The 17,565-nt window shown below is 44.8% G+C and overlaps 1 protein-coding gene across 3 annotated transcripts in view; it reads right to left on the bottom strand.

Annotated features, from left to right (window-relative positions):
- Positions 1 to 17,565, bottom strand: part of LOC147881759 (uncharacterized) — a 112,876-nt gene that overhangs the window by 28,090 nt on the left and 67,221 nt on the right. For all 3 annotated transcript variants that reach the window (XR_015543928.1, XM_087401393.1, XM_087401394.1), the window contains one exon: positions 7,947 to 7,975. Coding sequence is in view for 2 of the 3 variants with exons in the window: in XM_087401393.1 (XP_087257519.1) it covers positions 7,947 to 7,975 (29 nt within the window). In the remaining variant the exon portion in view is untranslated. The remainder of the gene's footprint in view (positions 1 to 7,946; positions 7,976 to 17,565) is intronic.

The following is a 17,565-nucleotide window of genomic DNA, read 5'->3' as shown; positions in this document are numbered from 1 at the left end:
ATCGCTCTGAGTTGTACCCCACAGCATGCATGTGGCCGATGGGAGGAAACTCGCATCTGGCCGATGGCAATCTGGAGTGCATGTGAGACTCCTCTGTCCTCTAGATAAGGAGGTCGGATAATGAAACCGTCATCAAAGACTCTAAGGAAGTGATCACGATAGAACTGCATCTTGGTGGGGAGCGACTGGTCCCTCAACCAAGTTTGGGATGTGGTGAGCTCGAGGAGGTCTAACCGTATGATACGGTTAATCTCATCGTCGGAAGTCGCTCAGGAGGGGCATCCATGCTATACTGAAATGGGGGCAGTCTGTCCATCTGAATGCCATGGCTAGTCAGCCATGTGTCTGTGCGTGCATACCAGGTAAGTTCCCTCACCTGCTAGGCATTGGGATGATTCCAACGCTACCCTCGATAGTCTCCAATGAGGCAAAGCCCATACCTTGTGAATGAAAGTCACTGTCTAGAAGACAGCATCGACATATAGTGTCGTCATGGCAAACTCTGCCTGTATGATCTCATGTGGAACTGAGGGCTTACTCCGTAGCATCCTGGATCCCATTGAGACCTGTAGCCTCTCAAACTTCCTCCAATCTGCTGCTGGAATGTCACTCGCCTAGAAGGGCACTGCATATATGGCGGTCGGCCATACTAGAGTGTCGAAGAGCCAACTCTTCGTTGAAGGATCCTAGAAATGTGCCTGGAGGCACTATCTCTTTAGTTGGGCCAGAGCACTCCGGCCTCGTGTGAGTCGTGCCCTAGCAGCCTAGGTCATCGAGAAAATGGGTCCTGCGGAGACCGTGCCCAGATATGTATAGGGCTGTACCATCTCCACTGGATCCCCTCTGTAAGTGAAGTTGTGTCGAAGAAGCGTTGGATGTGAGGTATTAAAGATCATGACCTTGGTCTTGCCAAGGTTGACAGTCAGGTCCCTCTCTCTATAGAATACCTCAAGGGCATCCAGATGCTTCGATAATCCCTCGGCCGATGAAGATAGAAGAACTATGTCGTCGGCATATAGTAATATCTGAATCAGGAGGTCAGCCAATGGTGAGCCCTCTCCGCCCAGTTGGTCTAGGAAGGATGTGATCTCATCGATGTAGAGTCCAAAGAGGGTCGGCAAGAGAGGGCAACCCTGCTTCACCCCAATCGTGCTCTCAAACCCAATCTGATATACCTCCTAAGACTCGGACTCTTCCTCTGACCGACTCATATAGGCTCATAACCCCCCAAATCAACGTCTCTGGGATCTGTAGCTCCTGCAATCTCGCGATGAGATGGGCTCGTGGGACAGTGTCGAAGGCCTTCGGAAAGTCTACAAAACAAGCATAGACTTTATCCAATGGCAAATTTCGACACTGGAAGAACTTCAATCAGTCCTACTTGGTGAAGAACTCAAGACTCAGGCCATTCAAGCACGTAAAGGTCATTCTAATGATCAGGCATTCACAGCTTCAGACAGAAGCAGAGGCAGAGGCAAAGGCAGAGGTAGATCATATTAGAAAAGTGGTCATCATCAGCAACAAAATCAAAGTCAACATCAACATCAACATCAGCATCATCCTCAGCAACATCAGAATCAGCAAAGAGGAAATCATTCCAATCGAGGAAGATTCTAAGGACGAGGGAATGCATCCACCAATAAGTCAAACATTCAGTGCAACTACTGTCACAAGTTTGGACACTATGAAAGAGATTGCCGCAAGAAGCAGTATGACCAAGGCGGTCAATCCAGCAGTAATCGAGAAAATTTTCGAGGTAGAGGAAATCATCATGGTGGAATTCTAGTCACAGTTGTCGGGCTTTGGCTTCCTTGATGATGGTCCGCAAAGTAAAGATATGATCCAAAGTGGAGTGCTGTCTCCGAAAGACCGCCTGCCCTAGTGCTCGCTGCCCATGGAGCTCTGTGTGGTTGTTAAGTACCCTCTCTAGTACTGACCCAGAGAGAGAGAGAGAGAGAGAGAGAGAGAGAGAGAGAGTCTATTAATGTCCATGGGAGACTAACAGGACTATGGGACAGTGAAAACCCATTTGGTACATCTGATTAGGGAGGGCCCATAGCAACTCCCAAGGAGTGCGAACCTTCGTTATTTAGGATACCTACATAATATCCGAAAACATAATTGGTCAAACATCAAGTTAAGACTGAGAGTCTTTTGGTTTTGATCTAAACTCCTTGATGAGTGCTATACCCTCTTGGTATACTACCCATTTTCCTTCTTTCCTAGCAGCCTTGACCTTGGCTAATTCCGTTGCCTTATTCTTCAATGGGGCTCGTGTGAGTTCCTCAACTATCCATACCTTGGTCCCTTTCAACTTGGCAGATTGTCAAAGACGTTTGATTTGTAAATCCTAGGAGCTAAGCATAATAATAGCATGTCCCTTAGTGTCGGATATTGGTTGCTCGATCATCACCCTCATCATCAACCTTCCATTCAATGTCGAGCATGGCTACTTTGACATGTGTTAAAGTCTCACTGAAAGAGTCCTCTTCCTTGTACCAATCTTCAAGGAGCCCCCCTATTCTAATCTTCAATGCATACTCACGTCTATCTTCGTGTGCCTTGAATATCAGCTTTACTTGCCTTTGTATGAACCTCCATGGTCACTTCCTTCTTATTTGATTGTACTTCAGTATGAACTACGTCTTTAAGTGGAGAGGCTAATTGAGGGGTAGGGGAGAGGCCTTACAAGACTACACAACCTCATCAATTACTGCCTGCCTCCCAGGTCCTTCAAGAACCTCAAGTCTAGATGTCGCGTCTGCTACTTGAATCGTCAACTCTCTTACTAGTTGTTGTAAATAAAAAATATGCTCATGGTGCCCCATGAATTGACCTACCTGAAGTTCAATTGTCACGTCTGCTAGTTGAATCATCAACTCTCTTACTTGTTGCTGTAAATAACAAATATGCTTATGGTGCCCAATGATGGGTCGATTCAGACCTCCTCGTAGAGAGTTCTTTGCCCAATAATGGGTTGATTCTGCCATATTTTGGTCTTCTTGGTTGAGGTTGTTGGGGTAGAGGGGGATTTCAAAGAAGAAGAAGAAGAAGATAGGCTTGGCCATATCTACAGTTACTCCCAGCTAGGCTAGGGTAGCTGAACGGCAACACGACCTAAGGCCTGGGGGCAGCGCAATGAATGAGAGTAGCGACGGTGCGGTGAACAGGAAACAAGGAGGCGGCTAAGAAGCCGCTAGCGTGAAGAGGCTGCTCAGGAGTGGGCTGCCAAACAGAGAAAGGAGAGCACGAGCTGCATAAAAGGAGGCTTGAGGTGGCTGAAGGAGTAGAGGAGCTGTGTGAGTGGAGGCATAGAAGCTTGAGAAGGAGATGAGGGGGGGGGGGAGAGAGAGAGAAAGAAAGAAAGAAAGTTTATTAAAGTCTTCGGGAGACTGTGAAGGTCTATGAGACTAAAGATAACTGATACAATGAGCATAACGGTGGTGGTCTCAAAACGGGCCAACCAACCGTTTCTACAAAAAAAGAGGTTATGAAGGACTATGTGTCTAGTCCTGCTACAAAAAATATGTGTCTACCTCCAGGTGATACAAAGAAGAAGGGGGGGGCACAAAAAAGTGGGGCAGAGGGGGGAGATACAGTATACATGTGCAGGTCGTGATCATCAGAGACCAATCATAGAGGCGCCGTCAAATGGGAAGTCGGAAAAAACCCTGCGATAGATGATTGGCCTCTGACGTCACGCGGCCTAGTCGAGCTCGGTCGTCGGGGGCGGCGGGTGGCCCTGTGGATGAGGGCAATTGTAACCCCAGTGGGGCGGGCCGAGAGCAGAGACGAGATGTCATGGACTTGGATGTGTGAATCTGTCCGCTGACGCAGCTGTCGTGACTCTGGCTCTCGCTCACGTCCGCGTCGTCGGCTAGACTGAGAAGAGGTATCCTGTGGCTGAAAGAAGTCAGTGATAGGCCGCTGGATATCCTCACGCTCTGTGTGTTGCTCGTGTCGCCGTGCTCGGAGAGAAGTATCTCGGTGGCGGGTCATCTCATGTAAGAAAGCGGCAAGGCACCGCTGATCCGGGAATTGTAGCATGTGTGAGAGGGAGCCGAATCCGTTGCGGAAGAGGCAGTGGTATCGGCCTTGAATGGCATAATAGATAGGACATCTGAAAGCAAAATGCTCCTCCTGTAAGTCGCAAAGTGGGCAAAGGCGGTCCTCTCGTGGGATACCCTCTGCACGTCCACTCTCGATCCGTAATCGGTGTGATGAGACCCTAAACTGACCGAGGGAGATCCGGAGCGCATGTGGTAGATGAAGTTGTGTGTAACCCGGAGGTGTGATGAAGCCCTCCTGTGAGATCTGGAGGCAGTGTCGGCGGTAGAAGTTGAGCTTCACAGGAAGCTCGGAGTGAAGAAACCATGTCCGCCAGGTGTGGAGCTGGAGCGCCCGAATGAGCCGGTTGACCTCCTGGTCAGTGGGGGAGAGAGGAGATGGTGGAGCATCGAGGCTGTACTAAAAAGGAGGCAACCGGTCTAAAGTCGAGGCCCAATCGGGTGAACCAACTGGAAAGACGACTATACTAGCATCGCTGGTCCCCATTAACGGATAAGGCCATAGAGGAGGATAGGACTAACCAAGGTAGGCGGAGGCGACCGTCAGCGGAGGAGCCAAAATCCCTGACTCTGTGGAGGTAGGTGATAGCCTGAAAAGCCGCATCAAGCTGTAGGGGTGAGGCGCCGAACTCTGCTAGAATGATCTGGTGTGGTACCGATGGTTTGCTACGGATCATCCGAGCAAACATCAGTATCTGCAGGCGCTCAACTCGAGCCCACTCTGTGTCTGAAAGGTCGACTCCCCACCAAGGGCTACCATACATGCCTGCTGGGCGGACCAAAGAATCAAAAAGGAGAGACTTGGTCCGCGGGTCCTGGAAGTGGGAGTGGTAGCACTGTCGCTCCAGCCTGGCAAGAGCGGCGTATCCCCGGCTGATCCTGGCCTGCATGGCCGGGCGCATCGTGAAGATCGGGCTTGAGAAGACAACGCCCAAGTATGTGTAGGAGTCAACTATCTCAACAGGGTCGCCGGCGAAGAGAGGAACTGCTCTCGGTGCATAGCGGGTCTGGAAGTGTTGAAGATCATCACCTTGGTTTTCCCAAGGTTGACCTTCAAGTCATGTGTATCACAGAAGGCCTGAAGTCCATCCAAGTGTCGCTGAAGACCAGTAGCAGAAGAGGATAGTAGTACTACATCGTCTGCGTATAGGAGAATCTGGATGGCAGTCCCCGCAAGAGAGCAGCCTGCACCTCCGAGTGTCCTAATGGTGGTCTCGAGCTCGTCGATGTAGAGGCCAAATAGAGTCGGTGACAAGGGACATCCTTGTTTGACTCCAATAGTGCTCGTGATCTCTGGGGTCCAGCTGGTGCCAATCCTGACCTGCCCCGTCACCCGCTCATAGAGAGCTACTACTTCTTAGATAATCGCCGAGTCGTAGCCTAACTCCTGCAGACGTCTGATGAGTCGGGCGCGGGGAACGGTGTCGAATGTCTTGCGGAAATCCACAAAGCAACAATATACTCTCTGTCTCCTGTGTCTGGCCTCCTCAATGATCCCTCTAAGTGTAAAAATGTGATCGTAAGTCGAGTGATCCATCCTGAAGCCGGCCTGTCCGGATGCCCTGAGCCCCTGTATCTCTGCGCGAGCACTGACCTCGCCATCTAACACTGATGCATAGATCTTGGACATAACATGTCTAACCATGATGGTCCTGTAATTCCCTGGATCCATGGGATCTCCTGCTTTGTGGATGGGTGTGATTGTGTTCAGGGTCCAGGCTCTGGGGAACCCGTGACAGACAGCTTCATTGAACAGCATTGCCAGGATGGGGGCTATGAGACAAAGTACAGATCCAAAAAGGGAAGCCCTTCCATCTCAGAGAAAGTCGAGGAGTATACAAGGCATCTCAACTCGAATTATTTAGCACACTAATAAATTCTAATACAATTGTGAAGTGGCCTTCATTACATCATTTTTAGACCGAGAGTCTTTGGGTCTAAATCTGAAGTCTTTGATTAGTGCTATACTATCTCGATAAACAACCCATTTTCCTTCCTTACGAGCTTCTTTTACTTTTGTCAATTCTGCATTTCTTAATTATAAATGTATGATAGGTCTAGTTGTGAATTGAGACAAAGTCAAACCTCTTGGCCCAAACCAAGTCTCCTTCTTGACTGAATCTTTGACCAAAGTCAATGCTTTGACTAATTAAAAGAACTCTTTGACCATGATTAAAATTAAATAAAGAACTCTTTAATTATGATCAAATAAATGGTCGAGTTTGTACTTGGAATATTTACAGCTTGGTAATACCAAGCATGATCTGCAGAATGCAGTCTCACTTAAGTACATTCATGCACAAGCCCACTATGCAGCATTGGCAAGCAATGAAACATGTCTTCTGAATACTTGAAAGGTAAGCAACATTTGACTATCATATAAGGATAAGTCTTCACAGATTATGCATGCTTTCACATGGTCAGTGACTGCGCTGGTTTTTTCGACACCCGCGTGTCTCACAGTGGCAACTGTTTCATACTTGGCTCTTCGTGCATTTGTTGGTTCAGCAAGAACCAGCCTACATTTTCTACTTCTGATTGTGAAGTTGAGTACATGGCAGCCTTCACAACTACAGTAGAGTGAGTTTGGCTCCGCAAGTTACTTGCAGATCTTGATGTCAATTAGGCATCTTCTACCATGATCTACATTGACAGCTAGAGTGCTTTGGCCATTGCGCATGATCTAGTCTTCCATGCACGTATGAAGCACATTGAGGTGCACTATCACTATTTGTTCAAGAGTGACTTGTCAGCTAGTGACATACAGTTGTCCTACATTCCTACGGAGGATATCTTTTCCCGAAGGCTCTACTGGGACCCAAGTTTGAAGCTTTTCGGCAAGCTTTACACTTGGTATCTTTTGTCACGTGATTTCGATCTCCCTATACTATTGAACAAGTACAACCATGACTTAGCTTCAAAGTATACTTAAGATGTATTCAAGATGCTTCAATTGTACTATGAAGGGAGGTTCGTTGCCACTTTGCTCTGGTATGGCCTTGTAGCCTGGTTAGGACTAGTTAGGACACTTAGTCCTAATGGGACAGCTTGTTAGTGCACTCAGCAAAATTAGTCCTACATTGAGTTTGGGCCCTATATAAGCCACTGTTTGTACTTTCTCATTATCCATTTGCAAGTACACTTTAGTTCGTTCAGCTATCTTCTCCTTGTAGTCCATCTCCATTCCCTTGCTCCCCGCATCCAAGAATCCAAGCCTAGAAATGTTTTTTATTATGCAGTGATTGCATATATATGATATGGTCTTGAAAGTCCTAAAAACTTACTATTATATTGTTATGCAGTGATTGCATATATATGATATGGTCTTGAAAGTCCTTAAAACTTACTATTATATTGTTTCTTTCTTCTTAAGTTCTTCATCCTCTTCCTCCTTTGCTCTGCATCTCAATTCCCCCTTCCCCTTCAGAACTTTAAACTTATGAGAAGCACAGGTTAAGCTCCAAGTTCTACTAGATTGTCATGATGTACTACATCGTTCATGCATCTCTCCAATGGTAAAGGTAGCTCTGACCTCTCCCTGGGCTTGATATCCTCCTACTCCATCTTTCCCACTTGAAGCGATCGATTGGGCAAGTTCAATCAATCACAACGCTAGTGTATCAAAGGTATAAGACTGCCTTGCTTTTTGATTTAGAGTTACCTAATCTCAAGGTTTAAAATTCCACATGGTCCTCTCAAAGGATAATTTAAGCAATGCTCAATCAAGACTTTAGAAAAGATCAAGCAGCCTACCATGCAGTTATTCATTGGCATAGATCCTGAACAAAAATCATTCTTTTTAAGGATTATCATTCCTTCCTTGCCGACCCAGACCATGCATCATTTTTAAACAAACAAAGAAGAAATTGAGTTTCGTACCTTCAGACCATCTTCATGAAATCCATAACCTACAAGAAGGTAAAGAAGCCCATAAGCATGGATGAATATTGCATTAGATTTTGTTTGAACTAAAGATATGAAAATCTTACATGAAAGAGATACACATTGCATATCCTGAAAGAGAAGTTTTTTTTTATAAAAAGGATCCTGAAAGAGAAGTTACAATACAATCATTTCACCTCATACTCAAGCTTTAGAATATATAGCATTCAGGACACAGTTACTTATGAGATGAGAGACAGCTCTATCAAGCATTCATAGAATACCATTCAGAAGGTAGTTTCACTAAAGGCACTTAACAGACATACACACAATCCATAAAACACTCAAAGAGATTTCTCTGATTTAATTACCCCTAACAGTAAATAGCCTAACAAATTCAGGAACAGATCACATCATAAAACACCCATCTAAGAGGCAATGCCTAGTGAGCCTAGGTCACTTGTGCTGTCCCATTACTCCCTATCAGCCCTTACCACTGCATTCTTCTGGGAATAGTTAGTGGTTGAGTTAGTGGTTAAGTGAGTTTAAAACTCACCCGAGGGTTCACCTAGGGGTTTTATCGTTTCGTCATGTTGTTAGCCCCTTTATACTTCATTCTTGCAAATTCTATTCAGGATTGCTCCCCGTTTTGCTCTCCACTCCATATCCAATTCTCGCATTCGGTATCACAGCAAGCTGCCCCCTGCACCCCACAGCTCCCCCTACTCGCCCAAGCATCAAGGACAAAAATTTCTCACGCGAATCTTCAATTTCATCGCAAAGAACCCTAGCTCCCAGCCCGTTTTTAATCAGCAGCCTGCACTGCAGCTCCTTGAGCTACTCTAGAGCACGCTGCCTCAGTTTTGAATCAATTCGCCTCTGTTTGGGGTGCTTTTGGAGTTGATTGACTCGTTTTGAGGTTTATTTATTGTTATCGACCTAGGTCTAACTGTGATCTTTTCTGAGCAGGCCGTCTCTATTTCTGAAGATTTCTGAGGGTTTTCTGCAGACTTTTGGCTGTTCTAGTATTGTTCCTGCTGTTTTCGAGGTTTTTCTATAGTTTTAGAGGTTCTTGCAACTGTTCTCGTGTTGAAAACTACATAATTACTTCTCTCCATCCTCTACTGCAGTTTTGAACTGCTCTTGGAAGCATTCTCACAATTTACAGGCTGTTTTTGGCAGCTATATGTGAGCAGGACCTAGTCCGCAGTTGTGCCAAAGATTATGGCTAGGGCCTCTGCGTCTCGTAGTACCCAATCTCTGACTGCATCTGGATCCGCTGGTGTGACCACTAGTCGGCAACGTTGTTGGTATCTTGAGGCCTTTGCTCCACGCCCATCGTCATCTCCCAGATAATCTGAACCACAAGGTGCTCCAAACTTCACCTTCCAGAGAGGGTAGTTTGCTACGTCGAGCTTATCCTTTTTCAAGGCTTGGGATGGGCAGTCTATTAGCCTAACGAGGATGTGAAGGGCTTAGGAAGAGTACAACTATTTGAATCTTGAACACATTGCCCAAGAATCATGCAGCGCTATTTCAAATCTCTCCTTTTCTTAATGTATACAAAGGTGCATACAATGAGATGGGGACACACTTAGATCTTAAAACAATCCAACAGTAGAGTAGAACAGTAGATCATGTATTATAGATTGGTTCAAACAAATAGACAAAACCTGGTGCAAAAGGGTGCATCATCTACCACCCAAGGTTCTGCCTAGATGTGGCAAAACTGTCATCTACCTCCTTCTAGCATTTTAATATCCGTTAGCCTGTGTGCCATCCAAGAGCTTCAATGGGCTGTGCAGTGATGCACTTCTGGGCACTCCTTGCAACTTCTCTTCCTGATGAAGACCTACGGCTGAGTGCTACACAACCTTGATCTTGTAAACCCGAAGTGTGCAATGTACTACTCTTCATCTTGTAAGTGATCTACAGGCTGTACTACCTGATTTCTAGCCTCTCTGTTGCCTCATGTAGTCTAGGAACTGTTGTATTTTCCTTTGGATCTCCCTGCTGCTGTATGTACAGCCCAAATTGAGGCACCAGAGGCCCAAACAATGAATGAAATGATGGTCCCTAGAGGGCCTTTATGTAGGGCTTGGAAGCCCCCAAAATAGGCAGACCCACTCGCCTGACCTGTCTAGGGACACAATTTCGCCCCGCGTGCTGCACCCGACTGCCAAGTGATCTTTCCAGACGTGTGAAGTGACATATGTACATCCTTGTGCCTCTTTCTGAACCTGTCATGTCTATCTGACTGTCTGTAGCAGCTCGACTTACAGTTGTCTTCTGCGCAGACACCTATTGTTGTCTGCAGTCTTGTCTGTAGGGATTATAAGGCCTGTTTTCATGCAGCCTTTACTGCTGTCCATGGGCCTGGTACCTGCCCCATCTATGGTGCCTTGTGCCCACCAAAGGGGCTCGTGTTGCCCTCCAATGGCACTCAGTTCTTGCTGCCCACATGGGAGCCTGCATGCTGCCCATGTGGCAGCCTTGCACTCCAACTTAGATCTTCCCCCACGGCCATCTCCTTCTCTGCTGATGTGGCATCTAACCTATGCTGCTGGTCTACCTCCCCCATGTCCTTCCTCCTCATTTGGGGGCTCACAATGGGGAGCTAACCCCGAAAATACCAACACAAGACAACTATGACCTATTGTAGGCTCATTTAGGAGCCACTAGCACTCTTGTCGAGGCCCTGCTAGCAGTTAAGCAAAAGTTATAGTCTGCTGCAATTTTTGGATGCCTTTCGAGCTGTTTTTGTTCAAGGAACATTATGCCAACAGTGCATTTTCAAGGCAAATTTGATTTTGCATTGGTACTGTTCAAACAATCCACTTTTCAGTTCAAAACTGACCATGAAGCTTTATGGCAAAGAATCTCTAGTTGCAAAGAGCCTATCGGGTTTGGTTGTAGGTGAAGATGCCCATCTAGGAGATGCACTCATTGCTCCTGGTACATCTCAGCAAGGCAGCAATCTACATGATAGACATCAAGCTTAAGTGAGGCATGGTGCACTTGCTGACCCTGTTCAATATAAGAGGAGATGGGATGCCAATGATGCCCAGGCTTTCTCATTGCCTTGCCTGTTAAGAGGTTCATCATACCTCACAGCTTGGGATACTTAAGGCCACGGTCCCTTTCTTGAAAGACAGCTTGACAATGACTCATTGTTAAATCATTTGACTTAGATCCAGAATCTTAGAGAGCAGCTACTGAACATCGATGACGTTACACCTAATAGTCAGCTTATATCTACAGCTCTAAATTATTTGCCACATACTTATTTGTCTTCCCAAACTACTCTAAGATTGTCCATGTTTATTGACTGAAATAAGCCCCATGGGCTTGGTATCAGAAAGTTTATACATTTATTACCAATCATGGTTTACAAAATGGTCCAATTGAGAGTGCCGTGCTCAAACAGTCAAAATTGATTCAGGGACTGTTACAAGGGGTCACTTTTTAGGACTGCAAACCGATTTCAACTTCTATGGAGCAAGAAAGACAAGGATGATATGCTAATCACAGGCACAAATGTAAGATAAAATTGCAGAATTCAAGAATGATCTTGAAGCTTCATTTGAGATGTCTGATCAGGGACTTTTATACTAAATTTTGGGCATTCAATTCATAAACAACAAAAGAAGGCAACCATCCACTCCCATACTCACTCATAGTCAAAGTGCTTTTGCGATGGCACTCCTATGTTTCATTTGCTTCCCTTCTATCCGCCCCGAGCTCCATTTCTCTACTATGAAGTCATGTTTTATTTTCTTCCCTTCTATCTACCCCGAGCTCCATTTTTCTACTATGAAGTCCCATCTCCTCGTCTTGAGCATCACATTGTTCTTCCTCAAACTTCTTCTTGTTCAATTCTTGTCTTGCATTGATCACAACACGAAGGCATGAAACACATTGAGATCCATTATCATTATGTTAGAGAGAGGTTACATGCAAGAGAGATCAATTCAATCTACTATGCTACAAGAGATCAATTCGATCTACTGTGCTGCACATAAGAAAGTTGTAGATTTCTTCACCAAGTCTCTGTCTAGACAAACCTTTGGGAAGCTCTCCGCAAAGCTTTGATCTTACTTTCATTTAATGGTTGAGATCACTCTTTGTATACCAGGGCAATATCACTACTGCAGGGGGTATTGGGAATATTGTAATGTTTAAGGGAATGGCCAATGTATCAAGTAGTTAGGAGGTCTAAGGGCACATTTTCCTTCTAGTGTTTTTCCCCCTACCCATAGTTAGTGGTTGAGTGATTTTAGCTCACCATAGGGTTTACATATGGTTTTAGGGTTTTGTCATTTTGATAGCCCCTTTGTACTTCATTCTTGAAAATTCATTCCATGTTTTTGCTGTCCATCCCATCTCCACTTGTCATGCATCCACCTCGTTGTAGGTAACCGATGCTTTAACTAAGATCCAATATCTCCATGCTTTTCATAGACTCAAAACCTTGTTCTTTTCAAATTCTTACATATGTTTTTAAGCTTAACCATAACCACAATTCTATCATCCTACTTGAAGCAAAGGAAAAAAAAACCAAGAAAAAAATGCTAAAGGAATGACAAGATATAAAGGAGAGAACAACTCCGATGCAATTTCTATGAACTCTTCTCATAGGGTGATGCCAAGAGAATTAAATGTATGATAGATGTTTCTTTTTTTTTTAAACAAGGCACGATGTCTAGGATTGTAGAAAGAAAAGGGTGGTCAAGGAAAGGAAGAAACAACTTTAAATGGAGAACGTGTATAACAAATTTAACATGGCATCTACCAATAAGTCGGTCCTAGTGATGGAGCCATTGAATGAGGTTGAGATCAAGGATGAGCGCCTAGAATAGACATTTTCTACAAAGGAGACAATGGTAATACACGATACAAGGATTGGCAGAACAAAGAGATGAACTCTGTATGACGACCATTCATAGCATCATGCGCCTTAAAGAGTCTACAACTATTCACAGCATAAAGAGTCAACAAACCCAAGTAAGCATTCCACAATGGCCAGCAGGATAAAGTTTCTCAAACAATTATGGAAAAGAGGAAAATCTGGGAATTTGACTCGGAATTGTAAGAATTTAGGTTTTTGAGGATCATGAGATACCACCATCGCATATAGACAAGGGAGCTCACCGTCAAGCCACCAATAATACTGATTAGGGTGGTGATGGCATCCTAACTAAGTTGTTGAACCCTAGGACATGACCTAAGAGCACTTAATCATGGGCTAACTTTGCAAAGGCCTGTTAAGTAGGCCCTTGGGTGAGCATTAGATATTAGGAAAAGGACCTTTAGATGACAAGTCCCCTTCACAAAGGGATAACCAATAAGTGAAGTAGCATATGTGGCTAGCGGGAGTGTGAGGCGGCAGCCACTTGTGCTTTCCACGAGCTTTTCCATCTCGACAGAAGGGAGACATGTAGCAAAGAAGCTTGTGGACACTAGAGGTCGAGAGGTGAATCATGCAAGATTAGGGGTGGCTAGGGATCAATTGCACAACACAGACATTGCGGGAGTGCAATAACCCACTGATATCAAGGCCACAGCCTATTTATAGGCATGGCAACAAGTCAGCATCCAGCAACAAATAGGTTGGCAATAGATCAGTTGGTTCATCTGGTCGGCCCATTTACTGCTTGTTTTTTAATCTCGTTGGCTCCTTGTGAGTCCACCTTGTTGAGGGTGATACCAATCCCTCCACCCTTATAGACAGGGAGCTTTGACACTCTCCAATCCATCCAACTGAAATGTATTTCTTGGCTATGTAGGAGGAGTAGTTGAGCATCTAGGCTCCCTGCAGGTCTCAACAATACAGGCACACCTAACCATGGTTTTATTGGACGTCTCTTGCTCTTTTGCAAACTTCTTTCCAATGCCTATGAATGAATAAAGTCTGAGTCCTAATCTAATCTATCTTCCACTTCATTTATTTGAGTGTGAGTTCTGTGTGTGTGTGTGCACCAAAAATGTGAGAGAGACCAATGAGAGGTTGAGTTTCTTTTGTTGCGTAGGTTTACTTCTTCAATAGGCCTTGCCCTCAACTCTAACATGGTATTAGAGCCAAAGGTGACACCGTTATTATCTTTTCTAACAAAAGGCATCTCTCTAGGACTAAGTTTTAAGTGATGTATTGTGATTTCAATTTTTCGTTTTGAGTGTTTACTTGGTTCAAAGTTTGTCAGGTCATTCTCAAGCGCTTGCAATGGCTTCGTAGCAATTAGTATGAGAAGCAGCATAGGAATCTTTATGGATAGATTTGTATGGAAGATGACGCAAATTCCACCAACTAGAGAGGTGTAGTTCAAGAGCAACTTGCGCACCATCGAGAGGCAAAGTGGGTCTAGTTGCAAGATATTGTACGTCGTAGTACGGAGTGGGTGGCGCACGGATAACAATCCTAAACGAAGGGAGAATGTTACGCTCAAGTCGAGGTAACATGACCTCGAAAGGGTCGGTCGACATTTTTCTTTAAAGCATCAATGTTTGTATTATATTTGTTTGGGCTTCATGTAAATGATAAAAAAGGAATCAAGGTCAAGGTCCTTGGTGAGGGTGACATGGCACTAGACTAGGTGGATCTAAGGCTAAGGGACTTAAATGCATGAAATGTGCCAAGGGGCAAATGATTTTAATGATATCCCAAGAGAGGGGTAAATGATGCATTAAGGAAGGACCATAAAATGAAGACATGTGGCATACTAGATCCATCTAGGGAATTTTGGGGCTTGGTGAAAATCAAGTAAGAAAAAAAGCTTCAACGTAATGACTTGAATGAAGAGAGAACTTAGCGACCACCGAGATCAACTGGGAAGTGATTTAATGTGCCTGCGCCCGTGATTCGACGTAACAAGCTAGGAGTAAACAATTTTTTGTGTAATATTTGGTATGAGAGCGCAGATTTGGGATCTTGTCGAGTTGACAAGCTAACGTTGAATCGACGAAGGATTTGGTGATTGTTATTGCACTCTCTAGCAAGGTACTATGGACTTGTGCAACCTGTAGCCCGCCTCCGCTGTGGATAGCCACTACCTCAAGCTTCCTTCACAGCACTCTGTCTCCCCTCTTTTCGTTCCCATCCTCTAGAAGTGCCTCTCCCTTCATTGGTGGCAGATTATGGGAGGGCGAATGCATTGGATTTGCAGGCGAAGCTAGGATTGGGCTCCTCTCTTCGATGCTATGCCAATGTGAACTGCCTTCTCTCAAAAGGCCGTTAGTTATTCCTGTGGGCAGCAGCATTTTAGCTGTACTTGTATGGCAGCAATTGTGAGGTGTCGAAGGAAGGTTCCATGAAGCCGCAGTAACTCTATACGGTTGCAGTTAGCAGATAATCGCACCACCCATGAGATCAGTCTGGCGGGTGTTGATCGCGTGGAGATACCAGGGGGCTTTCGATTTCTTTTTTCCTTCTGTTCTAATTTTTGGTTGAATTTCTAAAGCTTCGAGGTGTGTGAGCTGGAATGGGAGCGAAATTATGCCTTTGGATTGAAGGATTTGAGGTTTCTGAGATTGCAGGAGTTTCCCTAGTATAGAGAAAAGTGGATTTGGTTCCAATGTGATATATGCCTGGTTAGCTGTAAATTTGGAAGTTGGGCTTTTGATTTGTAAATACAATTTCAAGCGGTGTTTTATTACTTATTTCCAAAAAAGAAAAAAAGAAGCACCCATCGACCTAAATGGAAGTAGAAGAAAAAGCTTCTAGGATGGATCCCGTAGAGTCGGGAGCCCCGGCCAATCCCGCAGGTGTCGCGCCCAGTAGGTCATACACTATATGGCAGAATTGCAATGTTAGAGGATGCCTTGCAGCAGATTTTAGCACAGCAGTTACAAGCAAATATAGGGCAGTCTGAGCTCAAGAAAATGGTACATAGTATGTCTGCTAGGCCATCTCGTGAAGAGAAAGGTAAATCTCCAATGGAACTCGAGTCCAGTGTTCATACGGTCGAGCCTAGGAGGGCTAAGGTGCCTAATATTGCTAATTATAGGCCAGAAAAGTATTCTCGTCGGATGTCTGACCGTAGTTCCGATATCATTGAGACCTGGTTACACAAGTGGGACGAGGCTTTCACCATTTGTGAAATCAAGAATGATATGAAAAAAATCTGCAAGGCCACCCATATGTTTGATGAGGCAGCGGATAGGTGGTGGATAAAACAGCAGAAAGATGAAGTGGCATCCACTACTTGGGAGGGGTTTAAAAAGGAATTTAGAAAACACTTCCTACCTCCTGATGAAGCATCCCGAGCTTGGGATCAGTATCGAAACCTTCATCAGAGAAATTTATCAGTGGCGGAATACACTAATAAGTTCAGAGAAAGTGTAATGAAGGTTGATGAACCCCTACCTCAGTCAATCCAAGTAAAAGATTTTATCTTTGGATTGAATGATTGAATCAAGATGGAAGTACGGGCTAAGTATGCGAACACGCTAGATGAAGCAATTGCCATAGCCCTGCACTATGAGGATGCAATGACCTCGGAAGGGTCGGTCGACATTTTCCTTTAAAAGATCAATGTTTGTATTATATTTGTTTGGGCTTCATGTAAATGATCAAAAAGGAATCAAGGTCAAGGTCCTTGGTGAGGGTGACATGGCACTAGACTAGGTGGATCTAAGGCTAAGGGACCTAAATGCATGAAATATGCCAAGGGGCAAATGGTTTTAATGATATCCCAAGAGAGGGGTAAATGATGCATTAAGGAAGGACCCTAAAATGAAGACATGTGGCATACTAGATCCATCTAGGGAATTTTGGGGCTTGGTGGAAATCAAGTAAGAAAAAAAGCTTCAACGTAACGACTTGAATGAAGAGAGAACTTACGACCGCCGAGATCGGCTGGGAGGTGATTTAATGTGCCGGCGCCCATGATTCGACGTAACAAGTTAGGAGTAAACAAGTTTTCGTATAATAGAGAACTGCGAGATGAAGGCAATGGAGCACCTTGCAGGTGACACACGGGTCACAGGAATGCACAAAGCAATACTAGGCTGCTTTAAGATGACAAATAGAGCGAGGCACTTTGAATAGGAAGGCCAGCTCCTTATGTATGTATTTTCTGAGCAAGGTAGCCTGAAATGCAGCCACAGCTCCTCTAAACTATACCTGGACGAATGGTTGCATTAACAACCAGAATCTACTCTAACCCTTACTTTATTGCACATCTGTGGCCGACTCCTGCCTTCACCCATCAAGCATATCCTTCAAAGGATGATCTTTTGCGGGAGTACCTTCTCTTAAGGTAGGACTAGCTTGAGCTAGTAGTGTAGGGCTCTAATAACAAACATTGATTTTGGGGTAAGGAAGGATAGAGAGAGTAGAGCAAAGTAGCTGTGGGGAGCACAAGAAAGCTGAGATGCTATTACGAAATGTCAAAACCTTACAAAGTACAACTGCAAAAAGGTATTGTATACCTCCAACATAAAGACCTAACCCTAAAGGGAAACACCTCCAAGATGGGGTAAAAAGTGCCCCAGCGGGTATTCACACCACTCTACCCAATATCCAACAATCATGTGTCTAAGAACAGGAAAGTCTCTCGTGCCTACTATTATGGAACAGAGCATATTGACAGCTTTCCAAAGCCAGGCAAAAGAGAGCAAA

The sequence above is a fragment of the Dipteris shenzhenensis genome, chromosome 30 (assembly GCF_047967505.1).
Source record: "Dipteris shenzhenensis isolate YYH24624 ecotype China chromosome 30, Dip_SZ_1.0, whole genome shotgun sequence".
In the NCBI taxonomy this organism is placed as follows: domain Eukaryota; kingdom Viridiplantae; phylum Streptophyta; class Polypodiopsida; order Gleicheniales; family Dipteridaceae; genus Dipteris; species Dipteris shenzhenensis.
This window is presented reverse-complemented; position numbering and strand designations above follow the sequence as displayed.